At 47.5% G+C, this 27,674-nt stretch overlaps 1 protein-coding gene across 13 annotated transcripts in view; it reads left to right on the plus strand.

The window, feature by feature from the left end:
- MTHFS (methenyltetrahydrofolate synthetase) overlaps positions 1 to 27,674 on the plus strand; it is a 176,031-nt gene that overhangs the window by 11,147 nt on the left and 137,210 nt on the right. Inside the window, exon 1 of one of the 13 annotated variants that reach the window (XM_089309540.1) lies at positions 9,516 to 9,666. The exons of the other annotated variants lie outside the window; for them this stretch is intronic. Coding sequence (XP_089165666.1) covers positions 9,552 to 9,666 — 115 coding nt within the window. The 5' untranslated portion in view covers positions 9,516 to 9,551. Of the gene's footprint in view, positions 1 to 9,515; positions 9,667 to 27,674 lie in introns of those variants that run through there. 13 annotated transcript variants of the gene reach the window in all.

Raw genomic sequence — 27,674 nt, forward strand, 5'->3', positions numbered from 1 at the left:
CACGGTAGCCATGGCAGCTCTGGGTTCTACAGTTTTCTAACAGTCCCGGTACGGTCCTGGCCTCATTGACCCAGGGGGCCGGCCAGGGACACGACAGACTGGCTTACCCCTGGGCCTCCTGTGCCCACCCCTGCCCGGTGAAGGCCTCTCTGTGACCTTGGAGAAAGGATGTGCTGACTGACAGACTGGGTGGGGTAGCAGCCGTTCACCAGGAAATCATACAGGAAACAGACTCGAGAGTTAACAATCACTCCCCTAGGCTGTCAGTCATTTCTGGAATTTTGTGGACTGTGATAAGCTCTTTGTGGTCATGACTTTGTAGGGACCGATTTTTTTTTTTTTAAATTTTTGTGTTCCTGGAGGCTTTTTGGGAATTCACATCTGTGGGTGGGCTCTGGAGACATAAATGGCCCCCGTGAATACTTTCTGGTCTTCCACAAGAACGTTTTGAGTAACTGACGGGGCAGTGTCAAGGGCAGGCTGGAGCACAGCTCTTGCAGTCGTTCTCAGTCTGGTTTGGAGGGGTTGATACTGGCTCCTGGAAGTAACTCGTGTTAAATTGATCTCATCACTCTCTCTCCTGGGGTTAGAGGTACCGACAGGAATACAGAAAATAGTGGCTATGGCTTTCATCCAGGCAAAATTGACGGGGTCGTGATCTTAAGGATTAGTTCTTAGCTTTCTTCAGAAGACAGCCACTGAGCACTTGGTCTGTGTGAGGGGAGAGGGGGACGTGGCAGGGGACAGTGTGGCCCTGTCCTTGCCTTGCCTTTGTGTGGTTAACTGGCCTGTTGTCCTCACAGCTTGTCCTGGCGCATCTCAGGGCTCTGTGCTCTCCCATTCAGCTTTTTGTTGGCCTTTCAACTTTTTCCAGCTTATGTTGAACACTGTGCTGTCCCGTTGTCCCTTAATTTCGACATGTCCGAATTCCTCCTTACCATTACCATTTTCCTGTTTCTCTGAGTAGCCGCCTTGTGAACATAGCATTATCCTCGCCTCTTTCCCACCCCGCCCGTTATCAGGTATTACCAGATTGTTCTTTGTAATGTTTTTATCACTGTCTCGTTCTAATTCTAGCTTTGGGGCAATCCTTTGTAAATGATTTTTGATTCTTCACATCTATTCTGTTGGAATAATTTTCCCATCAGTTCCCTGACCATATTAATTTTCTTACAATACCTCTTTGTGCAGGTCGCCTACCCTATTCAAAACTTGCCCTGTGTGCTGAGTGGACGGGTGTATCTGAGCAGAAAATGGTTCCTGCTGGCTGACTGTTGGCAGCAGAAGGGACGCTGGATAAAATCCAAACATCCGGGCCTCTCCTGGGCTTTGCCTGTCTTTCCACCTTAATATCTTCTCCCTTCTGCTCCTTGGCACAGCTCTTTTCCTCCAGCCACGTGGTCTGCTGGACCAGAGCAAGGGAGAGCATAGATTGAAAGATCAGATCAGCCCAGATTTGGATTCTGTTTCTCTGCTTTGCTGCCATGTGACTTCTGGATGGTCACTTGTAGCCATTGAGTTTCAGTGTTCTCACCTATGAGGGAGCTTGAAAAAGTTTGTGGAAAAAATGGAATTAACGACCACGTTTATTTTGATGCCAAAACATTCTGAAAACCATGCATAGTTTTTTATAATACGTGTTTTCCTTGAACTGTTTGACGACCCCTTGTATATGAGAATTCATTGTTTTATAAGATCCTGTGGCTTTTTTTTTTTTTTAAGATTTATTTATTTATTTGAAAGAGTTACAAAGAGAGAGGTAGAGGTAGAGGTAGAGGTAGAGAGAGAGAGAGAGAGAAGTCTTCCATCAGTTGGTTCGCTGGTGCCCTCTACAAGGGCCACAGCTGCCAAGCTGAAGCCAGGAGCTTCTGCCAGGTCTCCCACGTGGGTGCAGGGACCCAAGCACTTGGGCCATCTTCCACTGCTTTGCCAGGCCATTAGTGGGGAGCTGAATTGCAAGTGGAACACCAGGACTCCAACCAGTGCCTGTATCAGATACTGGCGCTGCTGGCGGTGGCATAACCGCTGTGCCATGGCACCGGCCTCTCCTGTGGCTTTTTATTTTGTATTTATGAGTAAAGGCTAACATCAACCCAGGGCTGAGCTGGCCTGTCTGCAGGAATAACTCTGGAATTTATCACCTCCCAGCACTGGTTCTGGATAAGCCATAGAGGCAAGGTAACCATGGAGTGCTGAACTTGCCTATCTGCCTTGTGCGCCTACGTCTGAATTGGGAGCTGAGACTGGGCATGTAGGCCTAGGGTCCTGTGGTCCAGATCCCTGGAAAAGGCTGGTGGGACATGGGCTGCAGCTTCTGTGTGTCCACTCTTACCTTGGCTCTTGCTGTGTGCCGTGCAGGTGTGTGGGAGGAAACAGTGGTGTGCAGAGGTAGCTGCTGGGCCCTGACTGGGGTGAGATGCCCTGCCCGCTGGGTCTCCTGCGTCCTGCTGGGAGGCCACGTGCTGGAGGAATCCTTAGAAAGCCTGTTGTGTCTCTGCATTGGTCCGCCTTTCACTCTTGTGGCAAAGGACCTAAGACAGTCTACTTAGGAACCTACACAGGTGTATCTTGGCCCATGGTTTTGAAGGTCACAGTCTGAGCTCCCATGTTGCCATTTGAAGATCCCATGGTGCCATTGGTCCTGTGTGTGTCTGGTGAGGCCAGAGGATGGCAGTGGTGGAGTGTGTGTGGAGGAAGGATCACATGGCGAGCCGGGAAGCAGGGAGTAACTACGCCCAGCTCAGCTCTCTGTTCAACCCGCTCATGAGCACTCCCTCCAAGACCACTCCCCAGTGACACGAGGCGCCCCTGCGAAGCCCGCGGCCTAGACAGCATACTTGGATCCAGCCTCCCCTCTCTCAGTGCCATTGGCCCAGGACTTTGGGACTTAACGGCTCTGCGTGAGTTTGGGAGCCATATCCTATTCAAGCCGTGGAATGGTATGTGGGTATTTTCTGTGATGTTCTGTGGAGACCCTAACACAGCTGCTGCTACACTTGACTGTCAGTGTGCCCATGAGGATTTTTGTTAGTTTAACGTAGTAAGCCACAAAGTAAGAATCATTATCCTACACGGTTTCATATGACTTATAGCAATGGCTCATATTCATACTGAAAGTGGTGTCTCTACACCTTTAATACGTATCTCTTGCTGAGCAAAAATCTGCCTCACTAATTTTATTTGAACTTTCTTTTTTTTTTTTAAATTTTTGTCTTTTTTTAAATTTTTTGACAGCAGAGTGGACAGTGAGAGAGAGAGGCAGAGAGAAAGGTCTTCCTTTGCCGTTGGTTCACCCTCCAATGGCCGCCATGGCTGGCGCGCTGCGGCCGGCGCACCGCGCTGATCCGATGGCAGGAGCCAGGTACTTATCCTGGTCTCCCATGGGGTGCAGGGCCCAAGCACTTGGGCCATCCTCCACTGCGCTCCCTGGACACAGCAGAGAGCTGGCCTGGAAGAGGGGCAACCGGGACAGAATCCGGTGCCCCGACCGGGACTAGAACCCAGTGTGCCGGCGCTGCAGGCGGAGGATTAGCCTAGTGAGCTGCGGCGCCGGCTAATTTTATTTGAACTTTCAAAATAAATTGTCAGGAGGGAACATAAAGCAGAGCGATTGTACGTTGACTTGTGCCAGTGCAGGAGTGCTGGGTGATCCCCCCTCTGGACGCTCAGAGTGCTGCCTCCAGACTTGGGCACTGTGGGAGGCAGAGCACACCCTCACCATCCTTGCTTTCAGAGCGGGGAGCTATAGCCCAGGGAGGTCAAGTGACCTCTCCAAGGATACACAGGCAGTTAATGGGAGTAGGAGGTCCCCCACTTCTCTGGGTTCCACCCCAGTGCTCTCTGAAGTGCCGTTTCTTTTCTCAACACCTCATTCATTAAGATTGCTGTACCACCTGCACATTCTTTTTCTCTCCTGACAGCAGCTTGGCGTTAGAACCATCATTCATGGAACAGGGACCCTTGATAATCGTATTCATGGGAACATTGTCATAGCTTCCCAAGGAAACACTTGTACCGAGTCTTACGTATCTAAATGTACTCTGGTCCTGAAGTTAATCTTTTTAAAAAAACTATTTTATTAATAATTATGCATATTCATGAAATTAAGGTTTTTTCCAGTCATTTTGTGTTCAACTAAATACACAGGAAGAACAACTGTGGCTTTCATTTACAAAAGAACCTTCCGTTTGAAGGGTAAGTGTACCCGTGATAGGCTTCCTTGGACCTGTTCCAGAATTGTCTATTTCATTTTTTGCAGCAGCGACTTTAGAATATATCCTCATTTCAGAGAGTGGTAATTTACTTCTTGTTAACTCCCAGCCCATTAAGATTAAAAGGTACTTCCTTAGGGGTGATGGCCTGGTCTTCTTGCCAAGGTGGTTAGCCTGCTAAATGTTCTGTTCCAGCATAATGAATCATTGAGTGTACTATTGAACACTTAATGTCTTTGAAAGCATTAACCCAGGTGACTTAAAACTGCCTCCATGTAGAACCCTGGGTTTTAAACTGCTTTTCCAATTCAATTTTTATTTTATTACTTTTAATTGAGACATTAAAATGTCTTATTAGGTTTATGGACTTATATGTTTCAGTATACATTCAATTCAGAGAAGTGGTAGAATTTTTAAGGGGAGTTTGACTTAGAAAAAAATTAGTTCTTTCTTAGTTGGTTCCTCTGGCTCTTAAATCTCAAAGTTGGATTTGCTGTCCAGCTTGTGTGTAAATAAATGCTATTTATGTGTTATGAGAGTGTGGCTTTTCTTTCCCTCCTCTTCCTCTCCTCATTAGCAGGTTCTCTCTCATTCTCCACAGTTATGTTGCACAGCGTCAGTTGCTCTCTGTCTCTGCCTCTCTTTCCACAAAAGTTCATGGCAGGCCTGGACTAGAGATGGCCTCCAACTTGTTCATCTGTTCTGTGGGCAAGAGCCAAGATCCATTTTTTAAGTGCCTTTATCAATGAAAACACCCCTTTAAGACTCCACATGGTAGCACTGTGGAAGGTCACAAGACTTCTGCCAAAACTGAGAGCCAGGTATTCAGTCCAGGTGTCGTGTGGACCCAGTCATTTGAGCCATCACCATTGCTTCCCGTGGTGTGCGTTGGCAGGAAGCTTGGGGTCAGACATCCAGCCCAGGCACTCTGATGTGGCATATGGATGTCTTACCTGGTGTCTCATCCACAAGGCCAAATGCTTGGCCTCACTTGATCTATAAGTTATGTTTTAAAATTTTTTGGAAAAGTATTTGTTATTTATTTGAAAAGCAGAGTGACACAGAGAGAAAAAGAGAGAAAAGTGATCTTTCATCCACTGGTTTACTCCCCAAATGGCCACAACAAATGGATGTGATCCAAGTCGAAGCCAGGAACCCAGAACCCCATCCGGGTCTCCCACATGGGTGCTGGGGCCATCTTCCACTGCCTTTCCAGGAGCGTTAGCAAAGAGCTGGATTGGAAGCAGAGCATCCGGGACTTGGACTGGAGTGCCAATGTGGGATGCGGGTGTTGATGTCACAAGTGGCAGCCTAAACCACTCTGCCTCACTGCCAGCTCTTTGAAAAGCATTTGTTTGAGAGATAGAGCAGGACACTCAGAGTGAGAGAGAGAGAGAGAGAGAGAGAGAGAGAGAGAGAAAGCTTCTACCTACTGGTTGTTTAATGGGTGCTGGAGTGATTATTTATCTAATTTAGCACAATCTGCTTCAGATGAGTAGTCGCCTACTTTTGTCTTTGCTTTCATATTTGCCATTTCTAGTACTTTCTGTTCCTTCCTGTGAATTTGCATTCCTGTTGGATATTACTGGCCCCCTGCTTTTTAAAATATTTATTTATTTTATTCGAAAGAGTTCCATAGGAGAGGCAGAAGTAAAGAGAGAGGTCTTCCATCCTCTGGTTCACTTCCCAAATGGCCACAATCATTGGAGCTGGGCCAGGCTGAAGCCAGGAGCCAGGAGCTTCATCCAGGTCTCCCATGGGTACAGGGACCCAAGCACTTGATCCATCTTCTGCTGCTTTCCCAGGCCATTTGCAGGGAGCTGGATTGGAAGTGGAGCAGCCAGAACTTGAGTGGGCTCCCATATGGGATGCAGGTGCTACAGGCAGTGGATTAGTCCACCGTGCCACAGCACCGGCCCCTGGTGTTACTACCTTGAAGCGTAAAGGACTTGCTGCTTTGGCATTTCTTGGACAGATCTTGCAGTTTTTGTTTATCTGGGAATGTCTTTTATTTCGTTTTTATTTTTGAAAGAGTTTTTGCTCAATATCAAATTAGTTGATTTTGTTTTCCCTTTCAGCCTTCTCAGTGTCATTTCTCTGTTATTTTTGTTATTTTTCTCTTAACCTTTCAGCCAGTTGACTATGATGTCTACAGATGTATATTTCTTCATTTGGGTCCTACACAAGGTTTATTGGGCTTTTTGGTTTTTGGTTCTAGAGATTAATGTTTGATATGAAATGTGAAACATTCTCAACCATTATTTCTTTAATATTGCTTTTTACTACATAAATGTGTTCTTTTATATCCAGTGTGTTGGAGTAAGAATGTTAAACTTTCCAATTTCAGGAAATCTGTTTGGTGGTCCTTCCCCTTCCCCCCTTCTCTTCTAAAAATAATTTCTGTCTCTTTGTTGATATTATCCATTTGGTAAGAAAGCATTGGCATGCTCCCTTCTGATTCCTCAAACATAATTTTCTTTTAGTTTTTTTTTTTAAACATTTTTGGAAAAGTTCTTTTAAAATCTTTGTTAAGTCTGCTATCTAAGATTCCTTTGGGACAATTTCTATTGACTACATTGTTTCTTATCCATGGCCCTATTTTAGTCCCTTGTGCTGCTTTCCCAAAATACTACAGACTGAGTAATTTACAAAGAACAGGAATTGTTTTTCTGATAGTTCTGGAAGCCGGGGAGTCCAACATCAAGGTGCCAGCAGGCTCATTGTTTGGCTGGGACTTGGTCCAAGATGGCTGCTTGAACAGCGTGTCCTCGGGGAGGAGCACCCTGTGTCTTCACATGGTGGAAGTTGGAGAGGCACAGGGGTGAAGTGCTTCCTCCAGCCCCTGCACAGGGGCTCCGCATCTCATCCAGGAGGGCGGAGCTCTCCTGCGTCAGTCTTCTAAAGCCACACCTCCCCACACTGTCGCACTGGGGCTTAAATTTCAGCATGAATTTTGGAGAGGGCAAAAACATTCAAACAACAGCCAGGCCACAGTCTCTTGTTCTTTGCATGTCTTACTATTATTTGGGTAGGGGGTAGAAAGCTGACATTTTCAGTAATATGACACAGCATCTCTGGAAATTAGGTTCCTGTGTCCCACTGGGGTTGTTGGTGGTGTTTGTTGTCATCTGTTTGTTTAGTGATTTTCTTGGGCTAATTCTGTGAAGTCTGAAGCCACTGATGTTTGTGCTTGTTCAGGTTGGTTTTCAGGTAACCGTCAGTAAGAGACTCCCTTAAATGCCTTGCACTAATCTTGTGTTCTTTGCCAGGGGCCTCTGTGTCAGTTTGGGGGTATGCCTTCACGGAAGGAAGCTTGCAACACTGCCTTGACCTTGACTCCTGCTTGCATGGACCCTCAAGGGGAGAGAAGTGAGGAGTTAGGTTCTTTCCCGGGAAGCAGCCCTGTGCATGCTCATGGCCTTCCAGATTCCTGGGGTAGGCTGGAGTTTTTCCAAGTCTCCTCTGGACATCTTCCCAAGTTTTTCCTTTCAAGTTTGTTGACTGGCTTCTTACTACGTCTAATTGGAATTTCTGCCTCAGGCGATCATGATATTAAACAGTCACCATTATTGTTTTCATCAAATGTCACGGCAAAAGAGCTTTTTGCCCAGAAAGCACTTTGCGTCTGGTCAAATAAAGGGAACCCCTGACCTTGCAGCTTTGCAGGGAAGTGCCAGGCACGTTAGCCGGTAGCGGTTCAGTGGCAATTCCACGTGGGCTCTGGGTGGCTGCTGACGGTCACGGCCACCTTAGCTGTGAGGCTCCTGGGGTTCGTGGCTGCACGGAGCTGGGGAGAGGAGGACGGGAATGGGCAGGTTAGAATGGCACAGAGCTTGCCGTTCTTCCAAAGAACCAACATTTGCACTGTTGCAAGACGTGGGCTAACTTCCAGGGTTCTGGAAAAGTGATTTTGATAATCTTCCCAGTGTTTGTGTTGCTTCTGTGCAGCAGCAGATTTTCAGAGTTTTCTAGATCACTTCCGGAATCATGCCGGAATCACCATGCCGGTGATTGGACAGTGTTCCTTTTTTTTTTTTGTAAAATTTTGAATTTATTTTTATTTACTGGAATGGCAGAGAGACAGACTTAGACAGTCAGAAAGGGATCCTCACTCCCCAGAAGACCTAAGCCGTCACCGGCTGCCTCCCAGGGTGCCCAGCATTGGGAAGCTGGAATCAGAAGCAGAGCTGGGACTCGAACCCAATCACTGTTATGGGTGCAGGTGTCCCAGTGGCCCCGTAACCACGCACCACCTGTGCGCCCAGTGGTTGTTTACAGCCACTGTGCCCACAAGGTTCCAGCCGTCACCTTTTCCGTCTGTGTGTGACGTGCAGAGCTCATTTGAGTTTCAGCACTCTCAGATCATCTTAGCTTGCTTTTTCCCTCTGGACTCCCCTGCAGTCGCTGGGGATTTTAGCCAGCCAGGCATGCAGGAAGACCATACCGCCACCTGGCTCTGGCTCTCGCGGCAGGTGCTCCACTCCAAGTTCCTGACGGCTGTGCTCTTGCAGCAAGCAGGGTTACAGTCCCAGCCAGCACAGCTGTAGTTTTCCCGGCTTCTTTCCTGTGAATTCGCCTTATCAGACGAAGTCCCTACCACATCAGTCTGTTCCTCCTGCAAGCCCAGCTGCTGATTTCCCCGTCCAGCCCTGTGCACACAAAGCTGCCATTCCTGAAAGCTGAGCTGGGTGTGGGCTGGGAGCCTCCCCGAGGCGAGAGGACCTGACTTCTGCTAGTCCTGCCTGGCTTTGCTCAGTTTCCAGCTCGCTAAAAGTGTTTGTTTTTGGATAATTGCACTTTGCGTGTAGAACCGTGTGTTGCCTAACGACAGGGATCTGTCCTGAGAGACGGGTGCTGGGCTGTTGGTTGCGTGTGAATGCCACAGAGTGCGCTTACCCAAGCCTGGATGGTGCAGGTTCGCCACTTGACAAGGCCTCGGGATGCCCTCCGGAGACCTGACAGACGGGATGGGTGAGGCTGCTGCTGGCGGCTGCTCCACACTGAGCTTGCTTTTGTAAGGAGAAGGAGCGCCCTCTAAGATACAGACAGAAAGCGTGGTCATTGGTTATCGCGATCAGGCGTTGTGTAATGGGGCTAATCACATGTCCTGTACTTTCACGGGGCTGGCAGGGCAGTGGGTTTGTTTACAGCAGCCTTCCCCTGGACACGTGAGTTGTCCTGTGACTTACGGCAACTGTGACATCACTCGGAGAGAGGAATTTTTCAGCTCCATTATAGCATTATGGGACTGCCATCACGTATGCTGTCTGTCATTGAGCAGAACGTTGGCATGCTTTTCAGAGCTGATATACTGACGTCACATCACTGTAGCTGGAAGGGATGGTCAAGAGCGGACCCTTCCGATTTTGTGTGGTGTGGCATGTGGGAGACCTGCGTGGTGGAATAATGGCCATTGCACACGTTGACGGAGTCCTCACTGTCTGCAAAAGACTGTGTAAGCAGTTTTTCCGCATTGCCTTACTTAGTTTTGTCTTTATCCTGCAGAGACACAGGTACTGTTAATTTCCTGCTCCTCTTTACAGATCAGAAAAGAGACTCCATGCACATCTCATTCATGAGTGGCCGAAACAAGAGTAAGACCCAGCTCACTTTGGCCCTAAGACCCAGTTTTCAACTGTATTGTATTTCTATAGCTGGCGTGTGGCCCCAGGAGACATCACAGTGGGAGGGAGGCAGGGACATAAAAGGGTGGCTGGGAACTGGCCGCAGAAAGGTCCAGAAGCATCATCCTATCTCTCTGTTTCTCGCTCTTTGCTGGCTGGAGGTTTACTGTGTGGCCCTCAGTGCTGGCTGCCTCCTGGTGGGCCCTGCTCAGAGAGACGGGCTGGGCCTCCCAGTGACTCTGAGTCGTGCACGTTTCCTCCCTCATGTGACATTGCACTGTTTAACCCACCCAGGGCCCCTGAGCCCTCCACAGTGTTGTCTGCTAAAGTGGTAGAGTGGGAGCACAGGAATGCAGTCTCCTCCTTGCAGCACACTTAATGATCCCTATAAAGAACAAGCATACAGGGCTCAGGGCTGTGGTATAGCAGGTTAAGCCTCCACCTATGATGCCAGGATCCCATATAGGCACTGCTTTGAAACCCTGCTTCTCCACTTTCAGTCCATCTCCCTGCTGATGTGCCTTGGAGAGCAGTGGAAGGTGGCCCAAGTGCTTGGGCCCCTGTACCAAGCAGGAAAACTCTTGTTTGAGCCTGGCCAGCCCTGCCAGCTCTGGCTGTTTCAGCCATTTGGGAAATGAACCAGTGGATTGAAGATTCTCTCTCTCTCTTTCTCTCTCTCTGTAACTCTGCCTTTCAAATAAATAAAAAATAAATCTTAAAAAAAAAAAAAAAGAATAGGGCATGCAAAAGCTGTGTTAATTTTAAGATTTATTTTTCTTTCACTGTTGTATTCCCCTTTCAGACTCATATTGTATACTTTTCTCCTTTCTTTCTTTTTTTTTTTTAAAGACTTATTTGTTTATTTGAAAGTCAGAGTTACAGATCTTCCATATACTGGTTCACTCCCCTAGTTGGCTGCAATAGCTATGGCTAAGCCAAGTCAGAGCCAGGAGCCTCTTCTCCCATGTGGTCTCCCATGTGTGTGGCAGGGGCCCAAGTACTCGGGCCATTCTCTTCTGCTTTCCCAGGCCATTAGCTGGGAACTGGATCAAGAGTGGAGCAGCCAGGGCACGGACTGGCACCCATATAGGATGCCACATTGCAGGCAGAGAATTAACCTGCTAGCCTACAATACTGTTCCTTTGTGTTTCTATTAACATGAAAGAAGCCAGTTGTAATTTTAAAATTTTAATTGCATATTTTCCCCTATCTTTATTTTTAATCAAGCTTTTCAAACTGGCACTCAAACATTACACAGTGTTTCCTTGAGCTTAAGAGTGCTAATTTTGGGTTTTTATGTTTCTTTAAGTTAGCATTAAATAATCCTTGTCTGAGAATATTGATGTTTAATTAGTGTTTATCACTCAGCAAAAGTGCAAATGAGTGATTAATTACTAAAGAGGTAATGAAAGAGAGGATAAAGTAAAATTTGCATACCAGAGGGATTTAACTTTTTTTTTTTTTAAGATTTATTAATTTTGTTTGACAGGAAGAGTTACAGAGAGGCAGAGGCAGAGAGAAAGAGAGAAATTTTCCTTTCACGGTTCACTCCCCAAATGGCCACAAAGGCCGGAGCTGTGCTAATCTGAAGCCAGGAACGAGGAGCTTCTTCTGGGTCTCCCACATGGGTGCAGGGGCCCAAGGACTTGGGCCTTCTTCCACTGCTTTCCCAGGCCATAGCAGACAGCCAGATTGGAAATGGAGCAGCTGGGCCGGCGCCGCGGCTCACTTGGTTAATCCTCCGTCTGCGGCACCAGCACCCTGGGTTCTAGTCCCAGTTGGGGTGCCGGATTCTGTCCCAGTTGCTCCTCTTCCAGGCCAGCTCTCTGCTGTGGCCCGGGAGTGCAGCGGAGGATGGCCCAAGTGCTTGGGCCCTGCACCCACATGGGAGACCAGGAGGAAGCACCTGGCTCCTGGCTTCCAATCTGCATAATGTGCCGGCCGTAGCATCCATTTGGGGGGTGAACCAATGGAAAGGAAGACCGTTCTCTCTCTTTCTCTCTCTCGCTGTCTAGCTCTGCTTGTCAAAAAAAAAAAGAAAAAAAAAAAGAAAAAAAAAAAAAAAGAAAAAGGAAGTGGAGCAGCCAGGACTCGAACTAGCACCCATATAGGATGCCAGCACTGCAGATGGTGGCTTTACCTGCTATGCCGCAGCGCTGGCCTCCAAGGTTTAAAATTTTTAGTCTTGTAACTTTGAGGTTTTTTTAAAAAAATTATTTTCTATGTATTTGAGAGGTAGAAAGAGAAACAGACAGATAGATGGCCTAGGAACTCTCACCTGCTGCTGGTTCATTCCCCAAATTCTCCCCCTCTCCCCCAATGCTAGAACTGGAATGGACCAAGGCTGGGAGCCTGGAACTCAGTCCAGGTCTCCTATGTGGGCGTCAGGGATCCAGCACCTCCCAGGGTGTGCTTTAGCAGGAAGCTGGCATCAGCAGCAGAGCTGGGACTCGAATCCGGCCCTGTGATGTGACATGTGGCCTCTTAGCCAGTAGACAAATTGCCTGCTCCAGGATTTTTGTGTTTTGTTAACACTGGTAACTAATAACACAGGTTATTAGTTATCATAAAGTATGGATATAGCGTTTCAGTTGATGTCCTACCCTTGCAGAAAAGTTACAGTTGTATGATAGTTTTAAATAGGCAGGTGATCCGGCCTGGCATCTAGGCTTAAAGTTCAGTGAAAGCTTTGTGAATTTGTTCAATGGACTTGTTTTCTTCCCGACTTCCAGCCGAGGTGGGCTGCACCAAAGGGCTGGCGATGTTGAGTGGAGACTAAAACAGAGTGGCAGGGGGAGCGGGGGCATCAGGGTTGATAAGGGTGACGGTGAGGGGGGCAAGGGCAGGTCTGGGTAGCCTGGGGGAGACTCTGAGACCTTCCATTAAAGGGGGTGAGGGCAGCATGGCCCACCTGAGAATGTGTGAAAGGCTCTGGGAGATGCTGGGGATGGTCCCCTCCCTCTCTCCCCAGTGACCTCCTCTCCCACCCGACTGCCCCGTCTCCCATCTGCCCTCTCCTTACCTCAGCTCCACTCTTTCCCTTCCCCTCCTGGCATTCCCTATTATTTCCTTCTTTTCTTTTTTATTTGACAGGCAGAGTTAGACAGTGAGAGAGAGACAAAGGTCTTCCTTCCATTAGTTCACCCCCCAAATGGCCGCTATGGCCAGTGCTACACCGATCCGAAGCCATGAGCCAGGTGCTTCCTCCTGGTCTCCCATGGGGTGCAGGGCCCAAGCACTTGGGCCATCCTCCACTGCTTTCCCGGGCCACAGCAGAGAGCTGGCCTGGAAGAGGAGCAGCCAGGACTAGAGCCCGGGGCCCATATGGGATGCTGGCACCACAGGCGGAGGATTAGCCAAGTGAGCCACGGTGCCAGCCCCCCTAATATTTCAATAGCTAAATAATTTGTCTTATTATCTTTGTCGATTACTATCTTCCTGCTCTCCTGTGACTTGTTTTTTTCAGTTCTTATTTTCACTCTTTTCTGTTTATTTTTTAAATGTCTGTTATTTTTATCTACTTGAAAGGCAGAGTGTGTATGTGAGAGAGAGATCTTGCACCTGCTGGTTCACTCCCAAATGTCTGTAACAGCCAGCATTGGGTCAGGCGGAAGCCAGGAGCCAGGGACTCCATCCAGTCTGCTCCCCAGGATGCGTTAGCGGGAAGCTGGACCTCAGATGGAGGAGCTGAGACTTGAACCAGCACTGTGATCGGACACAGGTATCCCGAGCAGCGATTTAACCAGGCACCACAACACCCACCCCTCTTTCTTTTGTTAATTAAAACATTTGAATTTGTTGATTATACATAAATGTCCTTAGTTCCTATTTTATAATAATAGTGTCCGATGCTTCATTGGCTCAAGAGATATTTAGCAGTTTTAAAATTTCTAAAATATTTTGATCACTGTCTAATTTTGTTGCCCTGGAGTAAGAGAATATTGGCAGTATACTTCATAATTTTTAGAAGTTTTCAAAATTTTCTTTGTGAGTTATTACATTTTGTTACTGCAGCTCAGTTAAGAATTGTGCTGGGCTGTGAGAAACAAAATCCTGGGATGTAGGGGCTTAACCAAGCAAGGGAGTGACTTTCTTTTTCCTTAAGATTTGTTTATTTATATGAAAGGCAGAGTTAGAGAGACCCACACACACAGCGAAAGAGCTTCCATCCTCTGGTTCACTCCCTAAATGGCTGCAGTGGCCAGAGCTGGGCCGGTCTGAAGCCAGGAGCCAGGAGCCAGGCGCTTCTTCTGGGTCTCCCACATGGGTAAAGGGACCCAAGCACTTGGGCCATCTTCTGTTGCTTTCCCAGGTACATTTGCCGGGAGCTGAATCAGAAGTGGAGCAGCCCTGACTCAAACCAAGGCCCATGTGGGATGCTGGTGCTTCAGGTGGCGGCTTTACCCGCTGTGCCACAGCGCTGGCCCGGGAATGACCGATTACGAATTTCAGTGGCAGGTGGTTGCTGGTTCTGGCCCCTCACCTCAAGGATGTCTGGTGTGCCATGTCTACAGTTTCTTGACCTTTCTTGTGGCTGTCAGAATGGCTGCTGCAGATCCAGCCATCACGTTGTACTGGGCAGGGAGGAGGTAGCATGGAGCTGGCGGTCGTGGTTGGACATCAGCTGTCCCCACCTTAAGCAGTGTCCCTGGAAACCCTTCCCTTTCATTGGCTTGAGTTTTGGCAACCCCATTTCATAAGGGACGTTAGGAAGATGGTTTTTGTTTTTGTTCTTAGAACAAATCACCGTTCTGTTAATGAAGAAAGTGCAGAGACGGTGGACATTGAGTCAGGGACTAACCGTTCCTGCCGCTCAGTGCTCGGTGACTTTGGGGACAAAGAGGTCCGTCCAGGTGTGTTGTGTTCCCAGGCTTATCAGTTGAGTTACCTGCTAACGCTTCAGTATCTTTATGTGTTTATAGACTGTAAAGGTAAATGTTGTGACAGTGTTGTGATAGTCTCCACTATAAATAAGGTTTTGTTAATTTCTTTAATAGCTAATATTTTTTGTTCTATGTTTAAACTCTGTTTTTCAACACAGAAAACTTTTACCTGTTATACTTACTTGTGAATGTTTTTATGGTCAGAAGCCTGTCCTCTTTTTTTTTTTTTTTCCACTAAAAGCCTCTTTGCTTGAATTTTAACTTATTATTGATTATTTTGTTCTCTGTTTTTGTTGGGTATGCCCTTGACTCTCTCCTTGTTTTAATCTTCGGGTGCCTGCCATATTCTGTGAGCCATAGCTTTTGTAAATAGCCCAGAACTTGTTTTTAAAGCTTCATTTGTTTAAAGGCAGAGTGACAGAGAGGGAGAAAGGGAATGAGAAAGGGAGGGAGACGGAGAGAGAAGGATCTTGTGTACAGTGGTTCATTCCCCGATGCCACAACACACAGGGCTGGACCATGCGTAAGCTGGGAGTCAGCCGCTGCACCTGAGCCGCTCTGTGGGTGTCAGGATTCCTGGTGCTCAGACAGTCGGAAAGCTAGCTTGGAAGCAGAGGGAGGACTCATCCCACGCTTCGTGATACAGGATGCAGGCCTCCCAAGGGGCAGCATGGCGCCACACCGCCACCCCTACAGTTGGACTTTGTGTTTGGCACCTCCCTGGGAGTCTTTGTGTTAGAGGAATTCAGTCTGGCCTTTGTTTTTGGTGATGACTGGTGTGCTTGGCCTTCCTGCTGTTACTTTTGCTATCTTGTTTGTGGGCAGCACATTTTTTGGGTCATTTCATTCTCTTTGTGTAATTTTCTCCCATCCAGTACTTGATAAGCATACATTTTACTTCTGCCTTTGGTTACATTAAAATATCTGTTGACTTCCAGTCTTCACTAGCACTGTCAGTATTGACCTTACTTTCTGGGAAAGATAAGGAAGTGGATGTGCTTTTTCTTATTTATCAACATAAACTGGGATTTAAAACGAATAACAGGATGTTCATTTGCTCTTTCAGGAATCATTTTCTTGACATTTGATTATTTTCTTACTAAATTACTAAAGAGAAGTCATTTAAACTGAACTGAAGCCTAAAATTTCCTGGTTTGTTATTTACTGTTTTTGCTCTTATACCATGCCATCTTCATTCTTGATTTATGTATTTTTATAATTTGTTATTCAGATGGAATATTCCTTTACATAGTTGGCATAGTTGTTTTGTGTGGACAGTGAGAGAGAGAGAGACAGAGAGAAAGGTCTTCCTTTGCCGTTGGTTCACCCTCCAATGGCTGGCGCACCGCGCTGATCCGAAGGCAGGAGCCAGGTGCTTCTCCTGGTCTCCCATGGGGTGCAGGGCCCAAGCACTTGGGCCATCCTCCACTGCACTCCCTGGCCACAGCAGAGAGCTGGCCTGGAAGAGGGGCAACCGGGACAGAATCCGGCACTCCGACCGGGACTAGAACCCGGTGTGCCGGCGCCGCTAAGCGGAGGATTAGCCTGTTGAGCCGCGGTGCCGGCTCCTTTACATAGTTTTTAAAGTATAGTCTATGAATATTACATTTTCAGGATACCTTTTTTAAATTTTTTATTCATTTTTTTCAAAAGATTTATTTATTTGAAAGGCAGAGTTACAGAGAGAGAGGAGAGATAGAGAGAGAGGTCTTCCATTCACTGATTCACTCCCCAAATGGCCGCGACAGCCAGGACTGGACCAGGCGAAAGCCATGAGCCAGGAGCTTCATCCATGTCTCCTATGTGGGTTCAGGGGACTGAGGACTTGGGCCTTCTTCCACTGCTTTACCAGGCCATAGCAGAGAGTTGGATCGGAAATGGAGCAGTCAGGACTCGAACCGGCGCCCACATTGGGTGCTGGCATTGCAGGTGGAGGCTTAAGCCACTACACCACAGTGCTGGCCCTAGATACTTTTATTTTTAAGGCTATGTCTTTGTATACATCATTGAATTATTGATTGGGATAGAAATTCTTGGGTTGTACTTTTTTTTTTCCACAAAAATTCTAGACCAGAGGTTGGCATATGCCAGATAGTAAGTATTTTAGGTTTTGTAGGCCCCAGGGTCCCTGTCACAGCAATTTAGCTGTGCTGTGCCACATGAGAGGAGCCACAGACCGTACCTAAGCAAACGAACATGGCGGTGTTTTGGTAAAACCTTGTTTACCAAAGCAGGTAGGAGGCCAGGTTTGGCCCCGGGGAGGGCCGTGTTGGCTGACCCCTGTTCTGCACAGGTGCCCTTTGTCTTGTGGCTATGAGCATTGCAGATAAGAAGTCTTGTGTCATATTCCTTTTTTTTTCTTTGTAAAAGCTTGTATTTTTGCTACTTGGTTTCTTGTAGGAATTTCTATTATTTTTGAAATTTACAAATTTCATGTTCATTGCCTTTATGAGTTCATTCCTGAAGCTTTATGTCCTTTTCAGCCCCAGGGAGCGATCTTCAGGTGTTTTGAGACCGTCATTTCTCAGCTGTGTTGTCAGAGTTGTTATTGTAGCTGCATTGGTTCTCCTGGCCCTGTTCTGTGTTTCTCTTTTTATGCCCATCATTTTCCCTTCACACATCACTTTGAATTCTGATAAAATTTCCTTATCTTGCCCATTTCATTGATTTCAGTTTTTCTTCCATCTATTTTGTTATTCCCTTGCCATCATTAAAATTTTAAAATTTGTTAATCTTTTAAAAAAATCTCCAAGCAACTGTTAGAGAATTCAGTTTACTCTTTTTTATGATTGTTACCTAGGTTCATAGATGTAGTGTGTTTTCAAATCTCGTTTTTAAAAGCTTTGTCCTGCAAAATGTCTATTCTAAAGGGAAATATTTTCACTGATTCTTCATATTGCTCCTTCCCCTCATTGTTATTGTAGGCAACATATGATTAAATTTTTAAATCATAATTCACTGCGACCATGGGGTGAGGACACTCACAGAGTGGTTTGTCCTTTGAATAATTGCAATGGCTAAAAATAGTTTGTTTGCCAACAGTGTGCTTTCTTCCCCTTTCTAGATTTTGTGAAATCCTAGTGGTATAAATAAATATCTCCCTTTATCACTTATGCCCCGATGTACCCCCAGCTCAAGCCGTGTGCATTCCCAGACATGCTAACAGCACTCAGCGTTCTGTCATGTTTTCATGCGAAGGTCTACATTTTTTAATTTACCTAGTGTATTAGGGTTTTCTCCAGAGAAGTAGAACCAGCAGGTTGTGTGTGTGTGTGCGTGTGTGTGTGTGCACGTACCTACACACACTCGTAGGTCTACACCTGTAACTCTCTTGGGGTGCATTGGCTCACATGCTCTGCCATCTGTCAGCTGGAGGCCCAGGGAGAAGCAGGCGGTGAGGAGCAGGCTGGGTCTGGATGAAGGCCTGTGGGGGAGGCAGCTGACTGCCAGTTGCAGCCGATAGGATGACGCGGCTCCGGCAGTTCCTCGTTGCCCTGCCTTTTGTTCTGTTCAGGCCCCTAACAGAAGGGTCAATGCCTTCCCACTTTGAGGAGGGCCATGGGCTTTACTGAGTCCACTGAAATGCAGACATAATGCTGAAAGACTCAGATTCACCCAGAAATAGTTTTTTTAATGTGATTATTTCAGATGCAGAGAGAAAAACAGACAGACTTGGAGAGAGCTCCCATCTGCTGGTTCATTCCCAAATACCTGCAATGGCCAGGGATGGGCCAGGTGGAAGCCAACAGCAGGGAACTTAAACCAGGTCTTCCGTGTGGGTGGCAGAGACCCAAGTACTTGAGTCATCCCCTGGTGCCTCCCGGAGTGTGCATTAACAGGAAGGTGGAATTGGGAGTGGAGCCGAGACTCCAACCTTGGCACTCAGACATGAGATACGGGCATTTTAACTCGTGTCTTAGCTGCTAGGCCAGACGCCTGCCCCTTCAGAAAATAGGTTTTGATCTGGACTCTGCTGGGCCCAGTCGAATTGACACGTAAGATTAACCATCACACCAAGGACCACCTCTCTGCTTGCCCTAAGCCCTTCACAATGCAAGTGTGGGTATTTCACTCTGGATCTAAGAAGATTATCGTCTGTGAAGAAGTAATCTGCTCTCCACAGAAACCCAACACAGAACTCTTTCAATGAAGATCCATCTTCACATCATTTTAACATCATAACAGTCTGTTTGAGGTCACAGAAAATTAACTCGTGTGTATATATTGTGGTGGCAAAGAAAAGTTAATGTAAAGTAAAAACTGTTACGTATTTTGGCCTTTTCCCCAATCTCCTTTGTTCAATAGAAATTCCAATTATGTTTGATCTCCTTAAAACAAGGTTGTGCTTGCTTCTGCGGGTGCCGCCTCAGTTACTTCTTTCCCGGTTTCCCAGCCCTGGGCTGTCAACTCTGAGTGTTTAGAGAACATCCAGACCTCACTCAGATCACAAGTCAGCAGTACCTGAGGGGTTGGGCCCCCTTCTAGCAGATGAGACAGTGTTCAAGAGGCCTGTGTCCCATGGGGGAGAGCCTGGGTTCTGTTCCTGACTCTGCTCCAGATTCCAGCTTCCTACCAACACAAACCACGAGAGGCAGCAGGGGACGGCTCAGGTAGTTCCTTGCCACTCTTACGGGAGACCTGGACTGAGTTCTGGGTTTCTACGGAGCGCAACCCTGGCCATTGCATGTGTTTTGGGGGTAAATCAGTGGGTAGGATCTCTGTCTGTCATGCATATGTCTCTCTTTGGGTCTTTGTCTGTTTGCTTGTCAAATTAAAAAAAATACCAGAATGGGTCTGTACCAACCTTGGATTGCTATCTTCTCTCTCTTAAACACACTCACAAACACACACACACACACACACAGAAACAGACAGATAGACACACACACATATACACATCCTACAGCTTCAGTGTGCATTCCTCCATGATCCCAGTACACTGTGGGCCTCTGTGTTGACTCGAGGTACCTTTCCTAAGTGCAGATATTAGAAAAATCATATGGACTTAGAATGTCACATCTTTATAGCTGATTCTTTATGTTCATATTCAGACTTTTTTAATTTTTAGATTGGCAGATTGGCTGTGTGACAAGTTTCATGGTTCTGATAGGTAGCTGTAGTAATTCACTAGTGACTGAAATTGTCGTTAATAAACATGCTTGGGAAACTTCTATTGGTTTTGATTACTGTCATTTTTTCCATTCATTTTGCTTTTCATTCTTCATTTAAACAATATTTGGCAATGGACGGTTATGGCTAAAAAGATTTAGCTGGATTACAAGAAAAATACCTACTTACATAATAGTGGGTGAAATGATTATCATAGTGTCATGTGGAAGTAGAGGGAGCGTTCCACATCTTTTCTGTGCAAACTCATGCTCTTGGAGAGAGCACTTTGATTTCACTCCAGGATAGTCTGCTTTCCAAAGTCACCCCAGCACTCTTTTCTTCTTCTTCTCCTTCCCACTCCTCCTCCTCCTTTTTAAATGTTTATTTATTTATTTATTTGAGAGACAGAATTACAAAAAGAGAGGGAGAGACAGAGAGAGAGGTCGGTCATCCATCTGCTGGTTCACTCCCCAAATGGCCACAAAAAAAAAAAAAAAATTCTGCATATTCAGTGTAGAGGCATTTTCTGTCTGTGGCTGACTGGGCCCAGGGAAGCAGAGGGCCAGCTGTGCCTACCTGCCCCTCCTGGCCCAGGTCGAGACCGGAGTTCCACGTGGTGTCCCACCAGCCGCTTCGAGCAGCCTTTTCTGTAACACGTGATTCATTCTAAGCTTCCCTTTCCCCCACGGTACCTCCTGTAGAAACAGCTCGTGGTGTCTGACACAGATGTGGCTCCCTTCTCTGGTTTCTAATAGTAACAGTCATGTCCCCAAGTTTATTTCCCTTTGTTCATAATTCATATGTGGAGGCTCTTGAGTGTTAAGATTTCTTTCTTCATAATGAGTTTTACAAGTTCAGGTACATTTCCAGTTTGCCTTGTAATAAGCGTTGTGTATGCCCTACAAGTCAAGCTTTCGGCCAGCAGTGGGAGTTGTATTATTGATAACATTTTGGATTTATCTGTAAAAGGTCACTGCAGATTCTCCTCTTTTATAAACCTCTCCTCCCAAACAAACAGAACACATAGCACAATATGTGGAAATTTGCCTGGAGTGAACAATTACATTTTTTGGGTTATTTGTGTATTTTGACTTTAAGAAACTATAAATGCCAGCCCTAAGAACACCCTATACTTCTGCCTGTGGGCAGACAGACATCAGAATTGGGCAATGGAAACCAGGAGCTGAGCCTGGTGATCAGTTATATGCCCTCTGTTTCCCACCTATGCCCGCTTTTGTAATGTTTGGCTCACTTATTGGGGCAACAGTTACCTCGTGTGTGACACTGTGCTAAGCTTGGGGCTAATGGGTTGGCATGAGCCTGGGCCCTGCTTGTCAGAGTCAAGTTTCTCACACTCTGTTGAAGGAAGAGTGTGTATGAGTTGTGCAGAGGACTCTGAGACCTCGGTCTCAGACCTTGGACATCTAATCCTACTGGGCACAGAAAGTGAGGCCATGGTCTCCCCGGGGAACCTTGTGCACCGAGGCAGTGACATGGATAAATCATCGGTAGTTACTCTTTGAGTATCTACTAAGTACTAAGCATTATACCGAGTGCTTTTACATATGTAATCTCATTATTCATCGTGACAGCATCGTATTACCCCAGTTTCACAGATGCAGAAAGGAAGTCTGGGAGCGGGCATTATTTATGGGCATGCTGCAGCCCAGCGCAGGGCCAGGAGTCCCTGCCAGCTCTGCCTTCCCCAAGGGCACACTCTGTGGGCATGCCCATCAGTGAGAGACATTGGTTGTGTATGGCAGAGAAAACCTAAGGAACAGTGGGGTGTTTGGGAAGAAGTCTGGGAGACGTGTGAATAGTAGGCGGCTGTTGCAGAGGCCCTGCGATGACCAGGACAGGCCTGCCCACATCTGCCACGCGGTCGCAAGCTTCAGCTCTCATCTCTGAATTCCAGGCAGCAGAAGGAAAGAGGGGGTTGTGGGGGCTGGGGGAGGCAGAGCGACCCTTACCTTGTAAGTCCCACGGTCCAGGACTCAGACACTAGGCCATCCACAGCTGCCAAGGAGGGTGAGACATACCATCCTCAGGTGGGAACCACGGCCTCCTGGGTGAAGTTCTGGTTCTGTAGCTAAGCAGGGAGGGAGTGGTGTTCAGACGGCACCCAGCAGCCTCCACCACACTGAGCTCAAGGCAGGCTGTGATTTGCTGGAAAGTCTTGGGCTGGGCCGGACTTGGAGGCCCGCGTTTGAAGGGTTTTGGGTGTCACGCGGGTCAGCTGTGCTCTGTGGGTCCTGGGGAGTTACTGGAAAGCTTCCGTTAGGGGAGAGGCATACGTCGTTCTGTGTTTGGGGAAGCTTGTTCTGCCAGCGGTATGAGCACAAGCTGGGTGAGGTGGAGACCAGAGACTAGGAGCAGGGCGTGGGTTGGGAGCTGAGTAGAGCAGAATGCCCGAGAGCTGATGAGGGTCCATCTTGGCAGAGCCCCCTGGGTGTGGAGCTCCTAACCGGGGCTGAGCGTGCAGGCAGGAGAACGGATGTGGCGAGACTGGGGGTCAGAGATGGAGGCCCAGCTGAGATGGCGTTGGAGCCCCTGGGAGATGCTGGTAGGTGGCTAACTGGAGTTGTCGAGTGTGGTTGTGGGGTGAGCCCCGAGACTGCAGACAAGGGAGCCTGGTACCCAATGGATGAGATTATTGCCAGTGTGGGGTGCACCAATTTTAATTTCCCTTTCTAGGTGAGGTTTTCTAGGTCAGATGTTTTTCAGGTTGCTTTCTAGTTTCGTTTATGAAAGTAAGAGAAACTATAAATACACATTTGGAAAGGGTTAGCTGAAAGGAAAACACAGCAGCGTCTTTAAGTATATGGAAACAGATGTGAATGTGCTAGAATTCAGAGACTGTGGATACAGGCTGTTCTTTGGTAGCTCTGTTTTCACTGTGGAAAGGCCGGGATAAAATGATAAAGGGAAGCTGGGATCAGAACGGGGCCTGTAGGCAAGGTTGTCTTTCCTTTGGGCTGTTAGGATTGATGAGATTGGGAAATTAGGAACTAGGCAGTTGCCCTGCCACTCACCCATCAGCCTTTCCAGGGTCTCCTTTTTTTTTTTTTTTTTTTTGTATTTTGACAGGCAGAGTGGACAGTGAGAGAGAGACAGAGAGAAAGGTCTTCCTTTTGCCATTGGTTCACCCTCCAATGGCCGCTGCGGCCGGCACACCGCGCTGATCCGATGGCAGGAGCCAGGTACTTCTCCTGGTCTCCCATGGGGTGCAGGGCCCAAGCACTTGGGCCATCCTCCACTGCACTCCCTGGCCACAGTAGAGAGCTGGCCTGGAAGAGGGGCAACCAGGACAGAATCCGGCACCCCAACCGGGACTAGAACCTGGTGTGCTGGTGACGCAAGGCGGAGGATTAGCCTAGTGAGCCGCGGCGCCGGCCAGGGTCTCCTTCTGCAAGAGGGGATTAACTGTGTGTTTTTGGCTGTGTGTTCTCTTGGAGATAAACCGTAAATGAAAGCAGATGTGACTGGCTGCCCCCAGGTGACGCTCGCCTCTCACGTGTGCCCTTTGTCGCTTTAACAAATACACTGAAAAACTGCAGAGGGAAAGGGTGACGTGACTTATCTGGTTCATCAGTTTGTGCTTTGGCTTGAGAAGGTGGCAGATGCACAAGCTACCAAGTCCTTAGGATAGGGCCACGATAGAGCCTCCAGGTGACAGAGGGGAGTGGAAGGGCGCTGTCGTATAGCGAGGCCCCCTGCACCACCCGGGTCCACTGTACTACCACCCCGTACAACACAGGTCGGTGTTTAAAAAAGAGAGAGAGAAGCTCCAAAAAGAGTAGAGTGTCCATTCATTCATAGGAGTAGTCCCATGCCCTCAGCAGGTAATTGCAATGGTTTAGAAGGGCAGAAGATGAAGTCAGTCTCACCTCCCTCTCGCCAGCCTTTTCTTCAGATGTGACTATGTCAGCACGCTTGTGTGTTCTTCTAGATACATGTGCGTGTGCATTTTTTAAAAAAATTCATTTATTTTATTTGAAAGGCAGAATTTCAGAGAGAGAAGGAGAGAGAGACAGAGAGCTTGCATCTGCTAGTTCACTTCCCAAATGGCTACAATTATTGGGGCTAGGCCAGGCCAAAACCGGGAGCCTGGAGCTCCATCTGGGTCTCTCACGTTGGTGCAGGGGCCCAGGTGCATTAACAGGAAGCTGGATTGGAAGTGGAGCAGCTGGGTAGACCAATGCTTGGACATCATAGGCAGCAGCTTAAACAGCTGTACCACAATGCTGGCCCCTTAAAAATGTTCTTAGTCAAGTCTATTAATCTTTTCCTTTTGAATTTTTGCCTTTGACTTCTTTGTTCTTGAGATTATACAAATCTTCATTTAGCCTAGTATTTTATATTTTTTAATATTAAAATCTTGGTCCCTTTAAAATTTATGTTTGTGTGTAAGGAGGGATTGTGACTCTTATAAGTAAGAACCAAGTGTTCCAGCACCATGTAGTGACTTGTCACCATTTGAAATGTCACCATTTTCATGTAGTGTACTAATTCTTATACGGGTCTATTTCTGGCTGTTTGAGTCTTTCCCCCTGTTTGCCTGTTCCGACACTAGTGCTGTAGTATTTAGATTAAAAATACTGTCTAATGGCTGTTGATTGAATATGTTTTGGTGCCTGGTGCTATGAGTCCTGTACCATTATTTTTATTTTGGAAAATGTAGCTAGCCTTAAATATTCATTTTTAAGATTAACTTTAACCCCATGTTGTTATTTTCTCCCCCAGGTCCCTTCGAGATCTTAATTGGAATTGTGTCAGATTTGTAGAGAAGTGAGCGGGAAATGGATTTCTTTACAGTGTTGAGTCTGTGCAGGAGTGGGACAGCCCTCGCATTCAGCCCTTCTGTTCTGTGTCCCTTCACAAGCGCTCTTGCTCTCAGTCCTGTTGCTGTGTGCACTTCCCGTCAGACGTGTTGGGGCTCTTCCTTATCACTTTGTATTTGTTGTTGTTGTGAATGGATTTTCTCCATTGTGTTTTCAGGTTACTTTTTGTTGTTGTTGTAAACAAAAGAATAAAAGGAAATCTGGGGACATAGGCTTGAATTTCCAAACGCAAACAGAAGGCTTGAAGCAAATTTAATGTTGCTTTCTGCATAATTTTCTTGTTTGATAAAACAGAATATTCGAAAATTTAATTCCACAAGAAACACACGTCCTTGATAGAGGCATGTCCAAGACTGAGCTTTGACAGTTTCCTTAGCTGGGGCGAGTCGTTTTCTCAGCGTCCAGCAGGTGGCAGTGTCTCCCAAACGTGTTGGTGGTGGAGTCCTGCATCAGCACACCCGAGGTTTCAGGCTTTCATTCTGCAAATAAGGGGACAGGCCTAGGTGGGAGCTGACTTGTCCAAGGTCACACAGGTGCTGTCGTGTGTGCAAGCGTTTCTCTAAGGTCGTGGAGAGCAGTGTGTGTGGTCCAAGGTGGGAGTGATATTTTGGAGGGAGGGATGCAGATGCTGCTCAGTGTGGGAGTGGGCACAGGTTTGAGACGCTACATCCTTAGGTTGTAACAACAGCTCACTGCTGTTCCCTGAAGGGAGACGCACTGGATGTGACCTTTGACCCAGTGTCCTGTTCATCATACTGACTGGTACTTGCAGTATATGGCAGCATAAATGTGTGTATTTCACAAAGCTTGTGGAAAAATGGAATTAAAATATAGGTTTGTTTTGGGACAAAAAAAGAAAACCCTGAAGTCTGTGCATGCAGGTTTTTCATGGTATGCATTTTCCATGAAGTTTTTGAAGACCCTCTTAGAGCTCTACTCTGTCCCGGCGCAGCCTCGCTGGTTGTCTGTTGGAGAGAATATCGGTCAGCTCTGCCTGTGTCAGGGATCTACGATCTTTTCTAATAAACAGAAAACAGGAAAACATTTTTGTTTTACATTGTGACAAGTGGACAAATAAGGACAAAAAGTCAAGGGAATTTGAAGGGGAAGCTCTGAGTTTCACAAAGCAACCAAGTGTACAAAATGGCAATTTCAAAGACATGGCCTTTTTTTTTTTTTTTTTAAAGACTTACGCATTCATTTGAAAGAGTGACAGAGAGACAGGGAGAGAGAGAGGAAGAGAGGGAGGGAGGGAGGGAGAGAGAGAGAGTGAAATCGCTCATCTGCTGGGTCACTCCCCAGATGGTTTCAACAGCCTGGGCTGGTCAGACTGACTCCAGGTGCCCAGGACTCGGTCTGATTGTCCATGTGGCTGGCAGGGACCAGGTTCTTTGGCCACCATCCACTGTCCTCCGAGGCAGGATATCAGGGGGTTAAGCAGAAGGAGAGCAGCCAGCACTCCAACGTGAGATGCCAACATAGCAAGCAGTAGCTTAGCACGCTGCTCCAGGCGACCAGGACATAGCCTTCCTTAGATCAGCAGTCTGCATCCTACCAAAATCCGCTGGAGGAGAGGGGATGGCCTGGTGATGGCTGGGAGGAGGGACCTTTCAGAGGGCACGTACCACGTGATAAGCACGGACCACATCCCTGGACACCTGTGCTCACTGGGTTCTGGATTAACGAGAGCCAGGATGGACTTGTGTGGAGGTGAAGAAAGTCACAGAGCTGACCCTGAAGAAGCACAGGACTTACAGAGAGTGGACATGGTTCTTGTGCAGGATCTGAAAAGCACGCCTGTTGGGCCTTTGGTGAGTGGGCAGTGTGTATAGCATGAGGCCAGTTAAGCAGAGAGCATGGGTGTGTGTCTGCCGTGAGCTGAGTGAGCAGTGAGAAGGTAGTGTGTGGTGGGATGAGTCAGCAGGGAGAGGGTGCAGTGTGGAGTGTGAGAGTATAGTGTGTGTAGGTTGAGGTCAGTCTAAAGAAAGAGTAAGGCTAGATTTTGGCTGTGTTGTTTTAGACTTTGTGAGTTGGAGATTCTGATATGAGATGCTTTTCTACAGATATTTAAAGGACTTAACTTTGAAATAAGCTCCACGGTACTGCTTAGTGTACCTTCTACCCAGCTTCTTTCATAAGAAAAAGATGTATTTATTTGCAGTGCAGAGCAGGGGGCCAGGGAGAGAGAGATACATATATCTGCCACCCACTGGTTCATTTTTCAAATGGCTGCAACAGCCAGGGCTGGGCCAGGCCGAAGGCAGAGGCCTGGAGCTTCCTCTGGGTCTCCGCTGTGGGTGGCAGGGGCCCAAGGACTTGGGTCCTCCTACACTGCCTTCCCAGCTGAATTTGCAAGGAGCCAGACTGGATGCTGAGCAGCCAGCAGTCGAACCAGCACTGTGAGATGCAGGTGCCACAGGTGGTGACGCTGGCCCTACGGTGACATCTTCAAACATCTCAGATGACAGCAAAGCTGGGAGGTTGACCTCGGTGCCATCTCCAGCCTCACTCACATTCCACCAGGGTTTACACGTGGTCGTGCATGTGTGTGTCCGTGTGGGAGTGATTCTGTGCAGCTGTGCGACTCCCGTTTCTACAGAGTTCTGTTGGGCGAGTGTGTACCTGCGGGTGACGTTGGGTGTCCAGGCTTGGTTTACAGCCCGAGACCTGGCCACTGAGGGCCCTCCTTACTTAGTGGTAGCCTGTGGGCTGCTGGGCCGTGTTGCACCACATTTCACAAGGACTGAAACTGTTTAATTAGGATAGTCTGCACGGAGTTGTAAAGATGGCAGGAAGTACCCAGTCCGTGTTTTTCCTGGAATCAGAGACACCATTCACTTGTTCTGTGACATCTCCACGTGCCAGCAGTTTCCTGGAGCCCCTGCTCGGCCCCTGGAGCCCTTGTCTGGCCTTTGGTTTCCTCCAAGACTGATCCAGGGAGCCGCCGGCTGCACGTGCGGAGTGAAGCGTGTGTCTCACTGCCCAGCGTGGCCTGCACGGGACCTT

Source organism: Oryctolagus cuniculus, chromosome 12 (genome assembly GCF_051225735.1).
Source record: "Oryctolagus cuniculus isolate XC-2025 breed Fujian yellow rabbit chromosome 12, ASM5122573v1, whole genome shotgun sequence".
Lineage (NCBI taxonomy): Eukaryota > Metazoa > Chordata > Mammalia > Lagomorpha > Leporidae > Oryctolagus > Oryctolagus cuniculus.